At 43.4% G+C, this 23,333-nt stretch overlaps 2 protein-coding genes across 6 annotated transcripts in view; one reads left to right on the top strand and one right to left on the bottom strand.

Moving 5' to 3' along the window:
- The window catches only part of HACL1 (2-hydroxyacyl-CoA lyase 1), a 38,199-nt gene extending 36,069 nt beyond the window's left edge, over positions 1-2,130 (bottom strand). The window contains exon 1 of the mRNA XM_034760721.1: positions 1,991-2,130. Coding sequence (XP_034616612.1) covers positions 1,991-2,065 — 75 coding nt within the window. The 5' untranslated portion in view covers positions 2,066-2,130. The remainder of the gene's footprint in view (positions 1-1,990) is intronic.
- BTD (biotinidase) lies at positions 2,011-23,300 on the top strand. 5 transcript variants are annotated; one of them, XM_034760726.1, is made up of 4 exons: positions 2,011-2,151; positions 11,667-11,902; positions 12,988-13,137; positions 21,519-23,300. In XM_034760726.1, the coding sequence occupies exons 2-4, from the start codon at positions 11,684-11,686 to the stop codon at positions 22,701-22,703; spliced, it is 1,554 nt and encodes a 517-aa protein (XP_034616617.1). In that variant the 5' UTR covers positions 2,011-2,151; positions 11,667-11,683; the 3' UTR covers positions 22,704-23,300. The 5 variants fall into 5 exon arrangements, with proteins under 5 accessions (XP_034616617.1, XP_034616618.1, XP_034616615.1 ...); XM_034760727.1 differs by lacking the exon at positions 2,011-2,151 and adding an exon at positions 2,368-2,462; XM_034760724.1 differs by lacking the exon at positions 2,011-2,151 and adding an exon at positions 2,472-2,783.
- The last annotated feature ends 33 nt before the right edge of the window (positions 23,301-23,333 follow it).

A 23,333-nucleotide genomic window follows, 5' to 3' on the forward strand; every position in this document is an offset into this window, starting at 1 on the left:
TAAACTGATAACCAATGAACTAGAGCAGTGGTTCTTAACCTTGACTGCAGCCTTTGATTCTCAAAATATGTTCTCGCACCCCTTACCAAAAATCGTTGAAGTAGGTCAGTTCTTTAAACCTAGATATATTTTTTGTTTGTATATTGCAGTAATCGTTAAAAAATGTATAATGTTAATAAATACATAGGTTTGATGAAATAAAGTAGTTGTACTTACATGCCTGTGCTTAATTTGTGTTTTTGATGATTTACCTTCTAAAAAAATCTGGCACCCCAGGTTAAGAACCACTGAACTAGGCGTATGCTCTATCCTGTAACCATTTATTTAATAATTAACTTAATAAGAGTGCCATCGTACAAATGTCACTAAAGGTTTTTAGACAAACTGTCCCAAGTTTGAGCTGTTTCAAATCAGAAGAGGCCATGCAAGTTTGAAAACTACACCTCTACCCCGATATAACGCGACCCGATATAACACAAATTCGGATGTAACGCGGTAAAGCAGTGCTCCGGGGGTGGGGCTGTGCACTCTGGCGGATCAAAGCAAGTTCAATATAACGTGGTTTCACCTATAACGCGGTAAGATTTTTTGGCTCCTGACGACAGCTTTATATTGGGGTAGAGGTGTATTATAAAATAATAGTAAGTATTATGATGAGGTAGGAGTTTAAACCAAGACCTGGTCTACACTACAGGGTTATGCAGACGTAAGCTGCCTTACATCAACCTAGCTGAGGAAGCATCTTCACTTAAATGTGGCTCCTGCCGATGTACATGCCTCGCTAGCATGACTTAATAACACCACCTCCTCCAGCAGCGTAGAGTCATGGCCGATGTAATTAGGTCAATGCAGAGTTAGTGTGGACCCTGTGCTGCTTATGTCAACTATTACTGGCTTTTGGGAGCCATCCCACAATGCCCCACACTGAGAATACAATTGATACAAGTGTTCCTAGTGAGAACATGCGCCACTGACACAAGGAGCCAAGTGTGCACAGCGATGGCTGTATGCTGATGTAAGTTAGGTCAACATCATTTTGTACTGTAGATGTGGCTCAAGAGGCAGAGAGTGGGCAGGCTGAATAATTCAGGAAAGCTGTACAACTGGCAGTAAAGGTCTCTCTGCATGAGAGGAAAAGAGCATTTCCAAGTTACATTAGCCTCTGGACAATGACACAATCAGCTCAGATTATTTTAAACTGTGTATATACACAGACATTAAGAGAGGTTTTCAATCTAAAATAGATTACAGGAAAGGAGCATGCCCCTAGTTTGCTGGTTATGAGTTTATCCGTAGGTAAAGTATCGGGCTAATGGCAGCAAAGGCATAATACTTCCCTATTGTATTGTGACCTGGGAAGCCCAAATGAGACTGAGCAGAGGGATGCCAGTATTGCCAGCTGCAAGAGATCTAAGCTGCTCAAAGCCACACAAAACATGCCTACCTGAACAACTCGTTCAAGGCACTGGACTGTTGCAGCCCCAGGGCTAGTTGCTCAATCATCGTGGTGCCTCCCTTACTGTGATTTTACCAATGGTAAAAATATTTTCCTCCCACCTTTGCCTGCTCCTCTCTCTGGACTGTCTGACTGCACTGCCCATGCACACGGTGCCTCGTGGTAATGCCAACAACACTAACTCCCTTGGCTACCTTCCACTGCGGGCCCCTGGATGTCAAGGCGAGGGTCTCAGCATGTAACTGGCTCCCAGGAGCTGGACAAAGCTTGGCCACTGTTCAAGCTCTTAGAGCACAGGGGTCTTCCCAAGCACCTGCCACTTTCTGCTGCCTGGGAAGAGGTGATGGCACCACACACGTCCCTCCCACAGGGCCACCCGCTTGGGAGGGGACAGCTGGGGGCTGGTTTCGAACCCACATCACAAAGGTGCCAAAACGGAGCGCTAACTACTAGACCACGCGACGTGACCCGTCCGACTCCCCGTAGAGAACTTATAGTCGGTTACTGTCAAGGGTCAGACTTGAGCACTCTTACTTGTGTCTTTAGGGCCTCGGCGATTAGCTGAGCCCCGCTGACATATTCTTCCTCCGCAGCGCCGTGGGGAGCCATTGCCGTTATCCCGCTCGCTCAGAAGCAGTCGGCATTTACCACCAGCCAGCAAGCGCCCAGCAGCGCAAGGCCACCTCGGGGCAAAGGTGCTGTGACTTACAACCAATCAGCAAAGTCTTTCGCTCTGATTGACACTTACTGCACCCGCCCTATGTGACGGTAAAAGGAACCTATGGGCGGGGCCCATTGGTTGTCCGGGCAGGATACGCTCCGTGCGGTGCACGAGGCGGAGGCTTGAAGCAAAGGTTGTCGATTGGATCACTGCTGTATCGGAGCTAGCCAATCAGAGGCAGGGAAATTCTTGCGGCTCGCTGTGAGCGAGGCTGTAGGAAGGGTGCTTCCCCTCCCGTTGTTGCTGCACGCGGAGTGGCCGGCGAGGGCGAGTAAAGGACTAAAGGTCATAGGCGCGTGCGCGAGACCGTGGTTAGCTTGAGCTCTGCGGAAACCTACCAATGAGAGGAGCCGCGTGCAGCGCAACAGCCGACGCCGTGAGGGGAGCAGGGGCGGGCTCGAGCCGAGGGGCTGCTCCGGAGGGACTGGGCTGGCGTGAGTGCCGGGGACACACCAGTCCTGAGCGCCCAGCTCCACGCTGCGGAGCCGAGTTTCCCGTGTGAACGGGGCCAGGCCGACCCGCACTAACTCCCTGGTCGCAGCCGTGAGCAGGAGCCGATCTGCCGTTGCCCTGGGGCTGAGGGGCCGCGCTGAGAAACAGCCTGAGGTGACCAATCCGTGCCAGAGGAGCTCCACGCAGGGAATGCCCGCGAGGGGCTGCGGCTGGCTCCAGGGATCTAATAGTGCCCTGTGGACCTCTGCGGAAGGTCTCCGAGCCCTACACTGCTCGCGTTAGGCTCCTGGGGCTCTGGCTGCAAGGCCACGGCAGCTGCCCCCGGCTCTGGCACTCAGTGCGGTGGGTTTTTTATTGCCCAGTGGATGTACTCTTAGTGAGCAAGAGTGGCCAGGCCACCGGCCAGCCCCATAGTCTGTGGCTGCACTGCAGACGGAGCCTGGTCTTTGACTCAGATTTGAGCCCAAGCTTCTTTTTTGTCCACATACAAATCAATCTGGTTTGGGTTAGGAAGCACTCAGAACCTGAGTCCCAGCACCCTGCTAGAGGGGAGGGTCAGAGGCCGAGTCCCACTCTGACTCAGGGCCAAGGCCTGTCATTTTCAATGTGGATGCAGCTACAGTTGCAGGCCCGACTCAGGTCAGGCTAGTGCAGTATGGATGTGTTAGAATGACTGAGACCCCTAGGTCCAGCAATTGTAAACCCAGCTTTACAATGCAGTGTGGATGCTTAAGTCTGGGCAGGGGACCAAGCCTGAGTCCCAAAGACCCAGGCTTAGTGCGAACTGTAGCCATAGCTACCCTTAGTGCTGGGATTCTCAAAGTTCATTGCACCCCTTCTGACAACAAAAATTGCTATGCAACCCCAGGAGGGATGAGCGAAGCCTGAGCCCCATTTCTCAGGCTGGGGGGCCAGAGCCCAAGCCCCACCGCCCAGTGGGCTTCAGCCCCAGGCAGGGGGCCTATAACCTAAGCTCCGCCACGCAGGGCTGAAGCCCTCAGGCTTTGGCTGCAGGTGGTGGGGCTCAGGCTTTGGCCTCAGCAAGTTTAAGTCAGGCCTGATGACCCCACTAAAATGGGGTTGCGACCCACTTTGGGGTCCTGACCCACAGTTTAAGAACCACTGCCTTAGTGGTTCTAGGAGCATATAGACCAGCCATTCTTGTATCTCCACTCACGGCTCCTTTTTCACTGTAAAGTACTGTGGGACGCTCTTAACATTATAAAATGAAAAATTTGCCAGCATTTACTAGTTATTTTCTATACCTAATAAAAAAGAGTTGGTATTCAATAAGGTAGCTTAGGAAATGCTGACTTTCATAGTCCCTCACGTGTCACAATTAGACTAAACAAAACAACACACTAGTCCCTGTAGAATAGGGAACAGTTTTATATTGACCCATGGATGAAGTAGATCGGAGTTCTCAACCTTTTTCTTTCTGCACCCCCCCCCCCCATTATAAAAACTCCATGGCCCAGCTGTGCCACAACAACTGTTTTTTTGCATATAAAAGCCAGAGCTGGTGTTAGGGGCTAGCAAGCAGGGCAATTGCCTGGGGCTCCATGCTTTGGCTTCAGCCTCGGGTGGTGGGCTTCAGCCCCATGTGGCGGGGCTTTGGTTTTCTGCCCTGGGCCCCAGCAAGTCTAACACTGGCCCTGCTTGGAGGACCCCCAGAAACCTGTTCACGGCCACTCAGTGAGCCCTGAACCCCTGATTGAGAACCACTGGAGTAGATGACAGGTCTCTGTCATCTTGAGTCTTTCTGTTTATGCCTTTCTATTTCAGAGATTTGTTTTGTTTTTAAACTAACTATATTGGAAAGCAAGCAAGTTGCTTTTGTAGGATACTAACAAATTGGACTAGACTAGCATTGTCATGTTTATCTGGCTGTTTCCCCATAGCTGTAAACTGCTTGTGTGAACACTTACACTTCTACAAATAAGTATTTGGAAAACTATTTATTGTGGTTGGCAGAGATATCTTGAATAGTCCATTCATAAATTAAGGCCAAATAAACTAGAAGCAAAGGTTATAATGGAAAATGCATGGAGAGCAGCATTTCTTCTCAGAGATTGAGATATGTGGAATGCAGTAGAACCCCAATTTTATGAACTAATAGGGAGAAATGGTTTGTATACTTAGTTATTTGTAATATTGGTGTTTGTAAAAAAAAAAAAAAAAAAAAAAAGGAGGTTCTGTATACATCTACATGCAATAAGTTGTGATTTCCTCAAACGGGGAGGCTTTTAATAAAGAACATCCTGTACAGAACTTCAGTATATGATACTTTAATAAGTTATTGTGGGCTCTGTTTGACGGGGGAGTGAACAGGAGGGTTACAAAGGAACAAGGTGCTTTGAAGCCACATTTCTTGCATTCAGATTGTTTTGTTTACAGACTTGTTCAGAAAGGTGGACCACTTTTGATGTAGCTAGCTAGAAAGAACTAGGCATTATGTCAGAGGCATTATGTTCACCATACAAAAATAAGATAGTATACATTAATATGTAGAATAATTCAGTACCATGAGCCAAATTATCTGCATCATATAATTTTGCATCACTTGTTCTTAACCTCACTTTTCATTTTTAGATTTTTGGGGTGGAGTAGGGTGTAAAATCTAATAATTAGCTCAATAGTTAATATATTGTCTTTATTAGTTACCTTTGTAACACTAAATCATCACCGTTTTGGTGATACAACATTTTAAAACTAAATTTAGAAAAAAGTCAAGTGATGTGGTCGCTGTTCTTTACAATCTGTTGGAAATGTTTCAAAAAGTGCTAGTAACTCAGACATCAAAAATCTCATTTTATCTGTGTTTTGATGAAAGTTTTCAAACTTGGAACTGGTTCTACTTCTAAAGTTGTTCAGAAACTTCTTTCTTGCCATCAGCCTGTAGGCACCTTTCTTGACCAGTGTAATATGACTGGAGGACTCTAAAAAAACTAATGGGGAAAAAGCTAATACAATTTTAGGTCTACAGCACAACCAGGAAAAGGTTTCACTTACTTATCTGTATCAACCTGTAAACCGAAACACAGCTGCCTCCTTTCCTTTTGCCAAGGATAATACTGCATATGATGGTTGAGTATAAACAGCAGTGGTAACCTATGAAACATTCACATTTGCCTACTAACTTCTGGGCTTATATCCACTGTAGGCTGCAACTTCTAGAAAGCAGTAATTACAATCAGGCTGGTTTGATTGGCAGCAGTTCATATTCTCTCTCTCTCTGTGTGCGCGTGCGCATTTAGGGGAGTGGGAAAAGGATGTAGAAAGAAGCAGTACAAGTAATACCACTTTTTTTTGTGCTGTTCAATAATTTTATAAAACAGTAAAGTTATGCATATTTTGGGATTCTGATGACGACATAAGCCACCATGATAGTTATATTTTCTGCATTTTTCTCCTCATTCATGGATGTATGTATGTGGGGAATGGTACTGGGGTTCAGAGATTCCTGACCCTTCTGATTATAGTGAGATACACAAGATTGCTCACTACAAGTCAAACAGTTTATCTTCTAACTTATGATTCATAACAAAAGATTTCATTATTATGACAGCAGCCAAAGTTAATGTGCATTTCATCACTTTAAATATAGTATGTCTTGCTACATAGTGGTTCTTAAGAAGGAGGTTTGCATGTAATGGAGACTTGTGTGACCATGAGCAAGTCTCTGCCTCAATTTCCTTCATGGCTAATATAAGGATATTACCAATTCACAGAGTTGTGAGACGATATTAATGTTTATAAACTCTAACTTTGATTGAAGGCAATACAGAAATGCAAAATATTAAGCAAAAGTAGTGGGAATATAGTTGAAGTGTATATTTACTGCTACAGACTAGGTACTGAATGGCTAGGTAGCAGTTCTGCAGAAAAGGACCTAGGGGTCACAGTGGATGAGAAGCTGGATGAGAGTCAACAGCGTGCTCTTGTTGCCAAGAAGGTTAACGGCATTTTGGGCTGTATAAGTAGGGGCATTGCCAGCAGATCGAAGGACGTGATCGTTCCCCTTTATACGACATTGGTGAGGTCTCATCTGGAGTACTGTGTCCAGTTTTGGGCCCCACACTACAAGAAGGATGTGGAAATATTGGAGAGAGTCCAGCGGAGGGCAACAAAAATGATTAGGGGTCTGGAGCACATGACTTATGAGGAGAGGCTGAGGGAACTGGGATAGTTTAGTCTCCAGAAGAGAAGAATAAGGGGGGATTTGATAGCTGCTTTCAACTACCTGAGGGGGGGTTCCAAAGGGGATGGAGCTCGGCTGTTTTCAGTGGTGGCAGATAACAGAACAAGGAGCAATGGTTTCAAGTTGCAGTGTGGGAGGTCTAGGAAACACTATCCCACTAGGAGGGTGGTGAAGCACTGGAATGCTTTACCTAGGGAGGTGGTGGAATCTCTTTCCTTGGAGGTTTTTAAGGCCCGGCTTGACAAAGCCCTGGCTGGGATGATTTAGTTGGGAATTGGTCCTGCTTTGAGCAGGGGGTGGGACTAGATGACCTCCTGAGGTCCCTTCCAACCCTGATATTCTATGATTCTATGATTTATAATATTTTCTAATTAAACAGTTTATATTCTGAAAAATAAATCTAAAAATTTGCCATTTAGGATTTCATATTTTCTGTCAGTGCCTGGCATGTCAAATCTGCTCAGTTTGCAAGTCAAAAAGTGATTTTTCTAAAATATGCAGCAAATTCATTCTGGCCTCTGAAAATCCAAGCTCAGCTCTTTTCATCACCAGTAATAAAAAATTTTAATTAGACTTTGGTTGACAATTTTGTTAATGAACTACTAACGCTACAATACATCTCCTTCTTAAATAGCAGCTTTGGCTCTGAAGGCATGTCAAGAGTAGAAAAGTTGGTTCTGTTAGGAAAGAAGTATGACTCAGATGTATTGAATAAAATAGTGCCATTTTGCAGTTACTTCATTGTAAAAGGCAAAGGATCTAAGTTTTCCCTCCTCCTTTATATCTTCTGTAGCCATTTACACCTTTGCAAAGTGAATGTTAAATGCTACCACTGCTGTAATAGATAGGAGACTTCTGATTTGGCAGCATTTTGCATCCACTCTGTAAAGATTCAGATTGCTGCAGAAGGCAGTAGAGAATTACATCCATTATTGGCTTTATGACTTATTGTCTATGCTAATTTTTCATAATTTTAAAGTTAAGGCAAACAAATCTATTTATTATTTCTCTCTGTATACATAGATTTAGATTTTCTGTATTATCTCTTTCAAAGCAAATACAAATTTGATCACAATGTGCAAAAATTTGTAGCCAGTTTAATTACTGTGCATTTCTTTTCAAAAATGATTTTATAAAAGCGAATCTCTCCAAAACATCTACTAGGAATAAGGTCAAAGCTTTGCTATATTTTTATTGTGCTTTATGTAATTTAGGGAAAAGTAACTGTATCCTTTTAAATAGTTATCAGTGGGAATATTGACAACCTTAAACCTAGCAGTTAATAGAGAAAGAAGAAGTACATTTTTAGCTTTTAACAACATGTAATGATATAAAAATGTGGCTCAAATTAAATTGAAGGTTTCTATGAACTTTACATGTTACCAAAGTGATGCTGCAGGATTAGAAAGACACTGTAGGTGTGCTCTTAGTTATGCTGATCAGAAGACTTGTGAAAGCTTTTTAACTTGGCAAACATGTAATTTATAGTAGTAACACTCCAGGTTTAACTCCAATATATCACTTACCAAATTCCTGTAAAATGGATTTCCATTTTTAATCCATAGAAATCAATCCAGCTGCCATGTAGACAAAAAGCAAGGACAGCACAGTGCTAAGTGGGTGCTTTTCATTCTGGAATTTAAGAAATTTGATATTTTAAATTAATCAATTTGAACACACTGATTCTGGTAAGATATTGCATGTAATGTAACATTTTCAAATTAAAATGTTATTTGAAATTACTGTAGTATCTCTTGTAGCATATTAAGTATTCTTACAATGATTTCTCTTACCTTATAGATTGTCAGTACTTGTAAACCAAATTTGCCTCATTTGTGTCCTCCTGAATACTAGACATTAACTTGTAGCTAGTTTGCAGCAACAATTTATTCACCTCAATTACAAAACACTTCCCACTCTGAATTTGTACACAGAGAAACAAATACATTTGACCTGCGTTCATGCAGAAATGGAGCTCTGTTTAATAGGAAAGTGTATACTAAACAAAATGAAAACGTTGCTGAAGAAAAGCGATTTAATGTAATTTCACAAAAGGACCTTCATGAAGTCTTGTGTCTCTTAAAACAAATGTTCAACATACATGAATGTACAGGGATTAAATCTTTCTGTAATAATATGCCCTTCTGTAGGGCTTTCCACACAAGCATCTCTAGGTGCTTCACAAATGTTAATAGAGATGGACCAAATACATCACAAAACTTACGTGACCAAGTTCGCTCTTTTCCTGTTCATCAATTGTCCCCAAACAAGAAAATTCTCAAATTTTTATTAACTGAAGTTAATTGCAACATAAAAGGGCCATGAATAAGGTTGAATCAAAATTTACTTTCATATTTGAATGACAGTTCATTTTTTTCAGTAGCTCTCATCATTAATGAATTTAGCTTCACAACACTCTTTTAAAGTACAGTATTACAAAGGGAATTGAGACGAGGATCAAATTCTTATAGCCATTGGAGGTTACTGTATATTAAACTAGTGAAAATGAGATTAGAATTTAGTCAAGAGAAGTGTGGGGCTCAATTCAAAACTTGTTTAATCAATGGAAGACTTCTTGACTTCAGTGGGCCTAGTGGATTAGACTCTACTTTTTTGAATGCTACACAGGAAGTCTGTGGCAGAGCTGAAAAAATCAAAGTGATCAGAAACTATATTTTCAGTCACTTGGAAAAAAAGTCACTACAATTCTGTATTTTCCCAGTAACAATGCATTTTTAGAAGCATTCTCATTTTGTTCTAGTAAAATGATCCTGATTTATGTGTCGCTTTTACAGTATAGTAGTAGGATTCAAACACACTCTTGCTGAAGTGAATGGCAGAACTCTTAGGGAGAGCAAGATTAGGCCCTTCATATTTAAAGTTTTCAGGCTTGATTTAAGCTGAGAACCAACCTGGAAGCCTTAGCACTTCATTAGTGGTCTTTGGAGGAAAGACACTGTGCGCTTGTGCAAAGTATTTGTTGGCTTGATAAAGGATTGCTATTAGAGAGACAAGGTGAGTGAGGTAACATCTTTTATTGGATCAACTTATGTTGGTGAGCAAGGCAAGGTTTCAAGCCACACAGAAGAAGAACTCTGTCTCTTCTCTCTCGCCTTGTCTCTCTACTATCCTGAGATCGACACATTTACAACTACAGTGCATAGAAAAGACTGCTATGTCAGGCTTTATTGTTATCAGAAAGTAAAATATGAAGATTTGAGAAATACCTTTTTGTTATAAATGAAAACATTTGGACCCAACAGGCTATAATCTAAGCATTGCTGGTGACTGAATGTTGGTTTTACACTCTCTAGTTCATAGCATATTAGGGAAATGGCAGTAGTACCCTCCCCCAGGATTCTGAAGCATCTTTTGGAGACTTTGCCATATTAATTTTCTTTTGAAATGAGGTGGCTTTTATTTCAGCTAGCAGTTGTGTGTCTGATAGAAATCAGCTATCTTCAGCAGTGGGTTTGGGTCCTATGGTTCTGGGATGTTTATAATGTGGTAGAAAGTTTCACCACTGAACTGAAGAATATCCAGTGAAAAGACATGATAAAGAGATGCCAGTAATCAATTGTACAATACCCATTGTCCAAATGGCCCTCCTGCATTCCAATAAAGCGCAAAAAAAAGTTCACTAACAATGCCAGAAACATGATGGCAATCAGACCATATTGTATTTATTAAGTTTAACATATGAAGAGAAAAATGACTCATATACTGCTTCTCATGTTAAAAGCATTAGAGAGAGATTAACTAGTTAATTACTCTCCTACCTCACAGGGGTGCTGTAAGGATTAAGTGTTTTCCTTACATTATAGATGAGAAGATAGCCAGAAAGGTGAAGTGACTTGCCCAAGGCCATACTGCAAGTCAGTGGCAGACTCAAATTAGAACTCAGCTCTGCCAGAGTCCCAGTTCTTGTGTGCATTTCTCCAGGCTATGCTCCCTGCCAGCCTTGGGGTCAATAGGTGTGATAGACACACTAGAGAACATACATTACTGAGAGAACTCAGAATATAGGTACACTTGGGTTGCATTCCACTTCTGTTGTGGGTATGGTGGAGGAGTTTGACAGGAAGATAAAGATGTCATAAAAGAAAAGAATGAGCTCAGTGGTTCACAGTCACAAGTTACTAATTTGGGTTTTACTTACTTTGCTACAATACCTTCAAATTGCTACTAGCAAATATTTTAGCACCTAGAACATCGAAACTGTATTTTTCCCGATTGGGGGAAACAGGAGAAAGGACAGTTTATTTGAGAATACCAAGAGTAGAGATAAAAAACGTAGGTAGTGTTTTTATGGGCAGCATATTTTTTTATGCCTGTAATAAAAAACAGGCATATTAGTCTGAGCTACAGTCAGCATTTTTCCTAGCAGTTTATGAAAGAGTTCACTGAATCAAATGAGATTTAGTATACATATGTTATCTACTTTAAAAAAAAGTCATGTAGGATGATTATATAAGTCCTCAGTCTGATTCTTCAGGAATTATCTGTTCCTTTGTTCATGAACCTAGTGCTGTAAATGCAATGATAGTTACACTGAAAGTTGGGTTGGAAACTGAGCAAGGAAATTACTGCAGACATAAATGCAGTGGAAGTGAACACCGTACATTTGAAGTGTCACCTGAAACAGATTAATGTGAATTTTAGAAGCAACAAATTTATCCAGGAACATATGGGGGTGGGGGAGACCCTTTAGGTCCAGTATTGCTGTGAGTCTGAATTTAGCTGTCACTATTAATAAATCACAGCTAAGAGTGTGAAAGTTTTAAACTGGTATGATTTGTTGTTCAGATGTTTTGGTCTTGTCTGTTTCACTCTAGATTTATGGACAGAGGTCATGTTGGAAGCCTGCTATACAGTTTTTCTTTTCTTTTTCTGCTATCAAGTTGCCTCAGCAGAAGTTTACAGAGAAGGACATTATGTTGCTGCTGTGTACGAACATCGACCCATACTGAGTACTAACCCAGAAACCCTGATTGATCGACGCTCTGCATTAGAGTTGATGAGCAGAAACCTATATATATATGAAGAGCAAGTAATAGCTGCAGCCAAACAGGTCAGAAAACATGTCCACAGCTTAGTGGCCATCTTAAGTTGTATATAACAAGTTCTAATTATTGAGAACAATCTTTTCAAACTCGGATGTCTAAAGTTAGACAACTAAACTATATATTAGCTATATTTAGGCACCTAAACAAGTGGCCTGGTTTTTGGAGATCCTGAACAGCCAGCAACTCTTATTAATTTCAGCGGCTCTGAAAATGAGGACACTTACGAAGGTGCTTAACTTCAGGTGCTCAAGTTTTGGGGGGGAAAAGATTATTATTATAGAAAAATGTCTCTTTTCCATTTTTATTTAAGAATCCAGCACCTACCTGATCCCTTAATCAAAGAATCCTCTTAATGGAGGAGTGTCATGACAACAACTCTTCTCTTTCCTAGATCTTCATTCAAACACCTCACAGAACATTACTCCTTTCCTTCACTTCTTTCTTCTCCGACACCTGTGTATGTGGGTGCACATACAGCTAGAGTAGAATCGACATGAGCAAGCACTTGAAAAAGAATGGACGTTCCCAACAGTTTGTTTTGTTAGATAGAAACAGAGGCCCAGGCTCTTGTACTAAAAGGGGTAAGGTCTTAGAAAGATTACATAAAGGTCCTCTCTGGCACACCCTGTGGGGCCATGACACAACCATCCTGAGTGTGAGCCAAGTTCAAGGAGCCAAGAGAACACACAATCACCTTTTTAATATGTGCACAATCTACTGTGAATGGTGCATTATTTTGGTAACTTATGGGTGGAGCTTACATTATGGGCAGAGTTTGAATGAGTACTGCCATTTTTTTTTTTTTCCACTTAATTTGACTTGTGTCCACAATGTAAGGTGCCTGCTGATGTATAGGTTAATGTGCATTTTAAAGTAAATAATTTAAAATGCTTTCTACAATGCTACCTAAAAAGGCAAGAAATGCTCACTCTATATTATGGTCAACCCAACACACTCAACCTACCCTTACTTTTGTTTGTATGGAACCTCATCACCAAAAGAGATTCCATTTTGCTTTCCTTGTTAGTGTTGGATCATTTTTCCCACATGTAATTTTTGGCTACAAGGTATGTGTTTGTTTTACTTACAGGGGGCACAGATCATTGTATTTCCTGAAGATGGAATCCATGGCTTCAACTTCACTAGAGAGACCATTTACCCTTATTTGGAGTTTGTTCCATGTCCCCAGTCTGTGAAATGGAATCCATGCAGAGAGCCACATCTGTTCAGCGATACAGAGGTATAGGTTTTAAAATTGCCCACTGTGGAAGTGTAGCTAACAACAGAGGATTCATACTCCAGGTGGAGAACAAACAGCAGGTGCCAAGGAGCTCTTAAAAATGTAATTAGCCCTAGTTTAAAGAAGTAACCAAGAAAATATTTCATAAGGACCAGACTGTGTTCCCAGTCACTCCCCATTTACCCTGGAGTAGCTGTGTTACCTTAAAGAATTATTCTGAATTTATACCAGCGTAACTGAGATCAGTATCTGGCCTTAAGTAAACAAAACTGATTTCACATAGACAGTTTGTGAAAAGTATTACTGTGGCCTCTGGCTTTCTAAAGCAGCAAACTGTGAAACTTTGGTATCTGTGTTTAATAGGACACATTATTATTATTAATGGTTTGACTTTTATTCCAACTAAAACAATAGTCATATGTAAGATGCATCAAGAGTTCTTCTTCGAGAGATGTCCCTGTGGGTGCTCCACTACAGGTGTTGGTGCGTCCCTGCGCCTTCGCCCGGAGATTTTTGCAGCAGTACTCATAGCGGCCACGCATGCTCAGAATCTGCCCCCCCCGCTGTGACTCTAGGGTAATAGAACGCATGCGTGGCCGGTCTCCTCAGTTCCTTCTCAACCGTCCCCGGCCTGAGACGGAGCTCAGCAGACTCATTAGAGAATCCTTCACTATTGCCTTAATTATCCTTTAGAAACCAGTTTTTCTGTCAGTTTTCTCTGTTAAAATAGTTACTTACCCAGTTTATCTTAGGAAAAAATTTTTTTTTTTTTTTGTCAGCCGCGGCTATGCCGGGCTCCTCCGGTTTCAAGCGCTGTGCTATTTGTAAGGAAGCTATCCCGTCATCGGACGGGCACTCAAAGTGTATAAAATGTTTGGGGGAAGCTCACATTCCCCAAAAATGTGCCCACTGCTGTAAACTCAGCTCCAGGGCACGGAAAGACAGGGAGCTTAAACTCAAACTGCTCCTGCTTCAAAAATCTATCGGGTCAGTTTCAGACCCAGGCATTGAAGCCGGCTCCGCTACCCGACACAGCCCCCCCCCCCCCAAAAAAAAAAGCTCAAGAAGTCTACGAAAAAGGGGCACCTTTCCTCACCGAGCAAGACTATGAGGCATAAAGTTTCTCCAGGCAGATCAACGATCTCTCTGCCTGTGATTCCTCGCCTCAGCAATTTTCATGAGCCAGGCTCCTCCGGAACAGCGCAAAAGCCGCCTGAGGCTTCAGCGCCGCCGAGAAGCTCCGGTGCCGAGGCATCAGGCTTCCAGTTGCCTGCCTCAGTGACGGCACCGTTCGGCACCGCGAATGAGACGGTGCCGACATTCCACAGCACGCCTCACCCGAGGCAGCCCGACATTTCTCGCCCGGCACCGACCGCGGCACCGACGCCTGCGGGGCATTCTGACACACAGATCACAGCCAGAAGCCCCGATCGCAGGAATGCTCTTGTGCAGCAGCCTCTATCGGCTCGGCTTTCATCTCCCGCAGGAGCTGCATTCACTCATTTTACCCAGACAGCTGATCTGCTAGTATCACCTACCTTGCAGTCTCCGCTCATGAATGCATATTCTGTTTCGATGCCTGAGTCAGGATCTGAGCAGTTTTCCTCCAGTGAGGAGGAAGCAGATCCACAGGGAGTTTTTTCCCCATATCATGACTCCCAGCCCCGGACCCAGAGCAATAAGGGCTATGGAAATACTACCTCATCCCACTCTCAGGACCCTGCCCCTTGGGGGATGAACCCCTGGATGGCACCACCTATGCCCTACCCGCCACCATGGCAATACTGGACACCATGGACATCATACCCTCGGGAACACATGCCCCGTAGCCATTCGACCAGGCGCAACACTGATCCAGTGCCGTCTCCTAATGCATATGCTAGTGACACGAGACGCCTGGCAACACAGCCACGTTCCCAGGATAAACCTAGCCCTTCTCCTGGTCCAACAGATCCGGAGTTAGCACCGGAGGAAGCATTACTTCCCCTTCCTCCCACTCCCTCTGATGAATATACAAAATTCCAGGACCTCTTTAAGAGAGTTGCTAGTGACCTGAACATTAACCTGGAAGTGGTTCCCGAACAACAGCATGAGCTAACGAACATCCTACAGCCCCCTTCTTCCTCCAGAGTGGCACTTCCAATTAACGCAGCCCTTTTAGAACCCGCTAAGTCCATCTGGCAGACTCCAGCGACAAGCCTACCTACCTGCAAGCAAGCGGACAAGAAGTATTTTATTTCTCCAAAGGACTCTGAATTTCTTTTTACCCACCCAGCACCAAACTCATTGGTAGTAGACGCTGCGAACCAGAGGGCTAGACAACAGTATTCTCGTTCTGCCCCACCTAACAAGGATAGCAAACGACTGGACCTGTTTGGTCGCAAGGTCTATGCATCCTCCACCCTCCAATTTCGCATAGCTAATTATACTGCAGTCCTGGCAAAATACGACCATAAAAACTATAATAAGTTAATGGACTTTATTGATGACATTCCAGAACAAAGAAAACAACAGTTCAGAGCTATAGTTTCTGAGGGCCAAGCCATTTCACGCACCGCTCTCCAAGCAGCCCTCGATGTAGCCAACACAGCGGCAAGATCTACCGCTACAGCGATAGTCATGCGACGGGGCTCATGGCTCTCCTCTTCCTTTTTTCCTCGCGAAGTTCAGAACACAATTGAAGATCTTCCCTTCGACGGTGACAAACTCTTTGCTTCTAACACGAATGAAGTGCTTCATTCAATGAAAGACTCCAGAACAACCCTCCGGTCTCTAGGTCTCCAGACACCTATGGCAAGAAGACGACAATATCGATACCAACCATACCACCGGCCACGTTATCCCGCATTTACACAACTTTCCCATAGACCGCAGGAACAGCAACAGCCGCAACGTCCACGACCAAGATTCCAGCGACGTCGCCCAAACTCTACAGGGGCGCCTCAACCCCCACCAGCTAATAGGCAGATTTGAAAACTTGGTCGAGGGTTTAGAAAGCAATGCCCTCACTTCAGCCGGCACACCAATCTTTGGACACCGCCTACGACCTTTTTTCCAACAATGGAGGAAGATTACCTCCGACAAGTGGGTCTTAGAGGTAGTTACAATTGGATACGTCATCCCCTTCCTCTCCTTACCTCCCACCCACCCACCCTCCCCGTCCCTCTTCAGGGACCCTTCTCACGAGCAGCTACTCCTCCAAGAAGTGCAACATCTCCTTCATCTGGGAGCAGTAGAAATCGTGCCAGAGCGACACAGAGGGAAGGGTTTTTACTCCCATTATTTTTTAACGGAGAAGAAAAATGGGGGATGGCGACCAATCCTCGATCTCAGGCGGCTCAACAGATTCATCAAAAAGCAAAAGTTCAAGATGGTGACCCTCAATACCATAATCCCAGCGCTGGAGCAGGGCGACTGGTTTTCTGCCCTCGACCTACAAGATGCCTATTTCCACGTCACTATACATCCGTCCCACAGACGTTTCCTCCGATTTACCCTTGGTTCCACACATTTCCAATACAGGGTACTCCCCTTCGGACTATCTACAGCCCCCCGTGCTTTTTCCAAACTTCTAGCTGTAGTCACTGCTCACCTCAGGAGACAAGGGGTAATAATATTTCCGTACCTCGACGATTGCCTCCTCAAAGCTTCAACATTCGACGAGGCGCTCCGGTTCACACGACTCACAGTCGAGTGCTTTCTTTCTCTCGGCCTACAAATAAACAGAGACAAATCCACATTACGCCCCACCCAGCACCTTCAGTTCATAGGCGCAGACCTCGACTCTCGGACCGGGCTAGCATCGCTCCCACCCGATCGCTACAATTCCATAAAACAACTGACCACAACTATTCGCAACAGCCCTCAGGTAACTGCCCAAGACTGCCTGCAACTACTAGGTCACATGGCCTCGTGCACTTTTGTCGTCCAGAATGCACGCCTACACATGAGGTGCTTCCAAGCGTGGCTGGCAACGGTTTACAAACCGAATATGCATTCTTTAAACAAGACTCTCTCCCTGCCTACTCCAGTCAAAGACTCGCTACGTTGGTGGACCGTCCGCTCCAACCTTTGTTCTGGAGTCCCGTTTCTTCAACAGGCTCCATCACGCATTCTGACCACCGATGCATCTATGACAGGGTGGGGTGCACATATGTCTCATCACACAGTACAGGGACTATGGTCACCAACCGAGACCTCCCTGCACATAAATGTACTAGAACTTCGAGCCATTCGCAACGCGTGCCGTCACTTCCTGCCACTAATCAAACATCATCACGTACGCATAATGACGGACAACATTGCTTGCATGTTTTACGTAAACAGGCAGGGCGGAGCTCGTTCCCATTCGCTGTGCACAGAGGCTATGAAGCTCTGGAATTGGTGCATTGTGAACAACATCCGGGTATCAGCTGCTTATCTTCCCGGGATCATGAACACCACAGCGGACGAACTGAGCAGACGCTTCCCATGGGACCACGAGTGGGAGATAGACGACAAAACCATTCACGAGGTATTCAGCATCTGGGGTTACCCAACAATAGACCTCTTTGCAACTGCAAAGAACAAGAAATGTCTCAATTTCTGCTCCAGAGCAGGACTGGGCAAACATTCCCTGGGGGACGCATTCATGATCTCATGGCACCGAAACCTATTCTATGCGTTTCCCCCGATACCAGTTCTCAACAGGGTTCTGATAAAAATACGAACGGATCGAGCCAAGGTGATCCTCATTGCCCCATCGTGGCCCAGACAACCATGGTTTCCCTTCCTCACCAGAATGTCAATCCAACCACCAATCTCCCTGCCGCTTATTCCGAACCTTCTATCTCAGCAGCACGGTCGTTTTCTCCACCCCAACCTGTCCATGCTTCACCTCAAGGCCTGGTTCCTACGTGGTTCTCCCAACGTGAATTAGATTGCTCCGAACAAGTTCAGGAGGTACTCCTACATAGCAGAACGCTCTCTACTCGCAAGACCTATCTTCAAAAGTGGAAACGATTCACACATTGGTGTTCTGCCAAACATCTTTCTCCTACCTCGGTACCTCTTCCGTTTATATTGGACTATCTCTTGGGCCTTAAGCGATCCGGCCTTTCTTTCAGCTCCATCAGGGTCCATTTAGCTGCTATTACGACTTTCCATGACAAAATTGATGATACGTCTGTCTTTGCTCACGCTACTACGAAGCGTTTCCTCAAGGGCCTACAAACCTTATATCCAGACATTAAACAACCGACCACCCCCTGGGACCTTCATCTGGTACTGTCTGCCCTAACTCAGCAACCCTTCGAACCCCTAGCCACGTGCTCCCTTTTACACCTCTCCATGAAAACAGCGTTTCATGTGGCAATTACTTCTGCCAGACGGGCAGGAGAAATAGCAGCTCTCATGGCTCATCCACCATATACGATATTTTTTAAAGACAAGGTTACCCTCAGATTGCATCCCAAATTTCTTCCAAAGGTACACTCCTCATTCCATATTAATGAACCCATACACCTCCCGACTTTTTTCCCGAAACCACATGCAAACTCCTTTGAAGCCTCAATGCATACACTAGATGTTCGCAGAGCCTTGTCATTCTACTTGGATAGAACCAAACCCTTTAGAACCTCTTCTAGACTTTTTGTCTCTGTTGCAGAGCGCTCCAAGGGCATGCCTATTTCTACCCAGAGACTCTCGAACTGGATCTCCCAGTGTATCCGACTGTGCTATCAGATGAAAGGGGTTGCACCTCCAGATGGCATTAGAACACACTCCACTAGATCTCTGGCTGCCTCCATCGCGTTCTTACGCAAAGTTCCCTTGGCTGACATTTGTAAAGCAGCCACCTGGTCATCTGACCATACTTTTGTTAAACACTATGCCCTTATTCAAGGCCCTTTATCTGACATACGCTTGGGCAGGGCGGTACTCTCGACGGCGTTCCTACCAGATCCGAAGTCCCTACCTCCTTAAGATACACTGCTTTTAAGTCACCTGTAGTGGAGCACCCACAGGGACATCTCTCGAAGAAGAAGAGGAGGTTACTCACCCTGTGCAGTAACTGACGTTCTTCGAGATGAGTGTCCCTGTGGGTGCTCCACTACCCACCCTCCTCCCCTCTACTTCGGAGTTGGGGGGCCTCCGTGGTAGAGAAGGAACTGAGGAGACCGGCCACGCATGCGTTCTATTACCCTAGAGTCACAGCGGGGGGGGGGCAGATTCTGAGCATGCGTGGCCGCTATGAGTACTGCTGCAAAAATCTCCGGGCGAAGGCGCAGGGACGCACCAACACCTGTAGTGGAGCACCCACAGGGACACTCATCTCGAAGAACGTCAGTTACTGCACAGGGTGAGTAACCTCCTCTTTCCCTCTAGACGTTCAGTAAAACCATAAATAATGAGAAAGCAATTAACACACTAGATTAAACATTCCAATTCAGTGGTAGCATCAAGTGTTCCATCACTCCTGTTTTTTAAAACTAAAGAACATTATCAGAATCACCAGAAATAGCTCCAAAATACTCAGATTTGTGTACAACAGATGGTTTGATTAACATGACTGGTTGCATAACCAAATACAGAGTTGAAACCTGCTGATCATATTCACACAAGTAACCACAATGGGCCACAATCCTTGGTATAATGCCACTGAAATTAATGCTGTTAGACCAAAGATAAAGCTGACCAGTGACTTCAGTGGGACTACTCTGTTGGTAAAGAGAGCAGGATTTGGCCCACAGTTTACATCGGTAAGTGGATTTTCTGACTCACACAAGAATCTCAAATTGTTTTGAAACTGGTTCTATTAATAAAGAAAGATCAATTTAAAATTAATATAAAAATAGTATCTTCCCACTCAACTAGCCCACTTCTTGTACATATACAGAGTTGTATCTGCCAACTTGAGTAACACAAATATGTTTTAGCTGCTTTTGACTCCCGTTAGCCCTGAAGGAATCAACACAACAGAGAGAGAGCATGAGTCAGCGCACATGTGCTGTATTCTATTCTGGGACGTGCAACAGAATTACTAACTATGCTCCAATTGAACCACCAGATTCTGCCTTCAGTTACGCTTGTGCAACCACAAAGAACTAATAGAGTTGCACAGGTGTTAATGAGGCAGAATTTGAAGACATGGTGAATTACAGGTATAACCAAGGGCATAATTTGCCCCACAAAATCTTTATTACTGGTAATACATGCAAGATGGAAAGAACCTAGCTTGACTTTCAGATCCCATGTTGAGTTTGCAGGGCTGGCAGCTAGAATTTTTTTTTTTTTCTTTTACTTAGCCTGGGCAAACTTGAGATGAAGTCATTGAAATACACATATTGGAACAAAAGATGTTTATCTTTAAATATAAAATTATATTTAAAGATAATGCCTAATAGGGCCTATTGTCTTCAAGGAGAGGAACAAAGCAAGCCAAAAACTTAGCTCATTCTATTCCAACCATTATGTTACTCATGTCATCCAACACAACTTCAGTGCAATAGGTACAACTTTTTACCGGTATTTTACTAAAGTTTAGTGTTCAGAAAAAAGATTAATATAAATAATCCAAATATAACTAAGCTGTAAGGATACATCTATTTACCCCAAAACGGCCAATAAGAGACTTACAGCCTAGAAGGAAACCTTTTCCTACAAGCATCAATACCAAGTATTTCCTTGGAACAAACTGGATGAAATTAAGGGTATTTATTTAAAACTTTTCATGGACGAAATAAAAATCGCAGGAATAGTTTTAGTCTTTATTGCTTTGTCATTTTTCCATAATTAAAAACTAAGAACTACCAGTTCATTCTACTGCTGCTCTAAGTTCAGATTTGTGTTCTTCAGTTGCTTACAGTATTCTGTTATTTTGGGCCTGATGAGCCACAACACAACCTCCAATTGCACCAGCAAGCAATTGCAGGTGCAGATCCTCATAATTATGCTTCTCATAGCTGAGTGCACCTGCAAATCAGTTACACTGTCAAGGAGATGCTTTCATCTGGCCCTCATTATTTGCAGACATAATTGCACCCACAAAACTGGAGGCCATTTCTGAAAAATCAGGCCCGTAAAGTGTAAGGGAATGTTTTTTCTTTTTAATGACTAAATCGTGTGAATAAAGCCCCATTTAAGTGTTTCTAAATTGTTTTGGACATCATGAGACATTCAAGTCAGAATGAATGTGCCTTTTCTGTAGAAAGGACCTGCCCCCAATCAATCAGCAATTTCACCAAACACTTGTATTTAATTTTTCCACAAACGCTGAAATCTTAATATTTTTGCAAATGCAGAGTGAATAATCTCAAGAGGTTTGAAATACACCATGTTTGATAAAATAAGACATAGCCACACACATTGTAAAATGCTTACGTATTCCTAAACTGTTTCTCCAGGTTCTTCAGCGACTGAGCTGCATGGCACTGAGGAGCAAAATGTTTCTAGTGGCAAACATAGGAGCTAAGCAACCTTGCGAGTATAATGATCCTCTCTGCCCACCTGATGGGAGATACCAGTTTAATACTGATGTGGTATTCAACGCCAATGGTACTCTGGTAGCCAGATACCGCAAACAAAACCTGTATTTTGAATATGCTTTCAATACACCTCCAGAGGTTGATCATGTGCTTTTTGATACACCTTTTGCTGGCAAGTTTGGCATGTTCACTTGTTTTGATATACTCTTCTATGAGCCTGCGGTAAGTCTTGTCAAGGAATACAATGTGAAGCAGGTTGTGTATCCAACTGCATGGATGAACCAGCTCCCACTCCTGTCTGCTGTAGAATTTCAACAAGCTTTTGCAACTGCTTTTAATATCAATGTTTTGGCAGCTAATATCCACCACCCTGCACTGGGTATGACAGGTAGTGGCATATACACGCCATTAAAGTCTTTCATATACCATGACATGGAAAGTCATGATGGCAAACTTATAGTAGCAGAGATCTCTGTGATGACACCAGAGCATGAACCCCAACTGGAGAGCAATGCAAGACCCAGAAAGAGCATTGAATACCCCCACAACAATTTTGCAAGTCTTCACATATATGATCAGGTTTGCAATAAGAAGGAACAAAAGGCCCACTGCTGGGTAGCAGAAAAGGAAGACAAAGAAGTCCCTCTGATATTTTACAGGGAGATGATGTATGACAATTTCACTTTGGTTCCTGTAAGGGGAACTAAAGGGGAGCTCCAGGTTTGTGCCAACACCCTCTGTTGTTATTTAAATTACCAGAGACCTACTATATCTGATGAATTGTATGCTTTGGGTGTCTTTGATGGGCTTCATACAGTCCATGGCACATACTATGTTCAGGTTTGTGCCTTAGTGAAGTGTGGTGGCCTCAGCTATAGCACCTGTGGGCAGGAGGTCACAGATGCCACTGCTTTGATAGATTTTGAGCTGGGGGGAAATTTTAGTACTACCTATATCTTTCCTCTACTGCTTATGTCTGGTATTAACCTAGACTTCACTGATCACTTGGGTTGGAAAAACAACTACTATTTCATGAACAAAAGTGGACTATCCTCTGGTCTAGTGACAGCTGCTTTGTATGGACGATGGTATGAGAGGGACTAGTGCAGATTTGACCAGATATCAAGTGCCAAAATTTTCAAGCTAGGCTCCTAAAATAAATGGCCTTCTTTTCAGAGGTGCTGAACACCCGCAACTTTTAGGACTTCAATTATGTATGCTTAGAACATGACTATTATTAGACTTCCAAGTTTGAAAATATTGACCAAAGTGCTTTATCCAACGAATAGGCCATGATCTGTACCTTGCTACTATTTCAACTACCAACAGCAATAAGCCCTTAGGAAGAAAGGGTTATCAGTGTAAAATGTGACAAAATGTTTTATATTATGACAATATAGTACTCAGTTGGACTCACCATGCTCTGTTTATCTTAAAAGGTGATAAAAAGGCAACTAAGTAATTCCTTGGGTCCCCTTTTTGTGTATCTTAAAATTTGAATATTCAGTTATAAAATAGCTTCCCACTTAGACTTTTGTTTTTGTCATTAATATTGATCATTCTACCTCTGGATTAAAAAAACCCACCGTTATTTCTATTTTAATTTCTGCACAGATTATTGATGAGATCAATCTAGATGAAGATGACTAAAAAATGCCCACAGCATGATGCATAAAAAGTAAACCCTGTTATAAAAAGCAACTGCTTTAGATGTCTTAATGTTTGCTGATGGCT

The sequence above is a fragment of the Trachemys scripta genome, chromosome 2 (genome assembly GCF_013100865.1).
Source record: "Trachemys scripta elegans isolate TJP31775 chromosome 2, CAS_Tse_1.0, whole genome shotgun sequence".
In the NCBI taxonomy this organism is placed as follows: Eukaryota; Metazoa; Chordata; order Testudines; family Emydidae; genus Trachemys; species Trachemys scripta.

Bases quoted from the DNA above. Each gene is read 5' to 3' on its own strand.
- BTD (XM_034760723.1), top strand. From the start codon at position 2,518: ATGAGAGGAGCCGCGTGCAGCGCAACAGCCGACGCCGTGAGGGGAGCA. The intron at 2,612-11,666 runs GTGAGTGCCGGG...GTTTCACTCTAG, and splicing joins TCCGGAGGGACTGGGCTGGC to ATTTATGGACAGAGGTCATG. The intron at 13,138-21,518 runs GTATAGGTTTTA...CTGTTTCTCCAG, and splicing joins ATCTGTTCAGCGATACAGAG to GTTCTTCAGCGACTGAGCTG.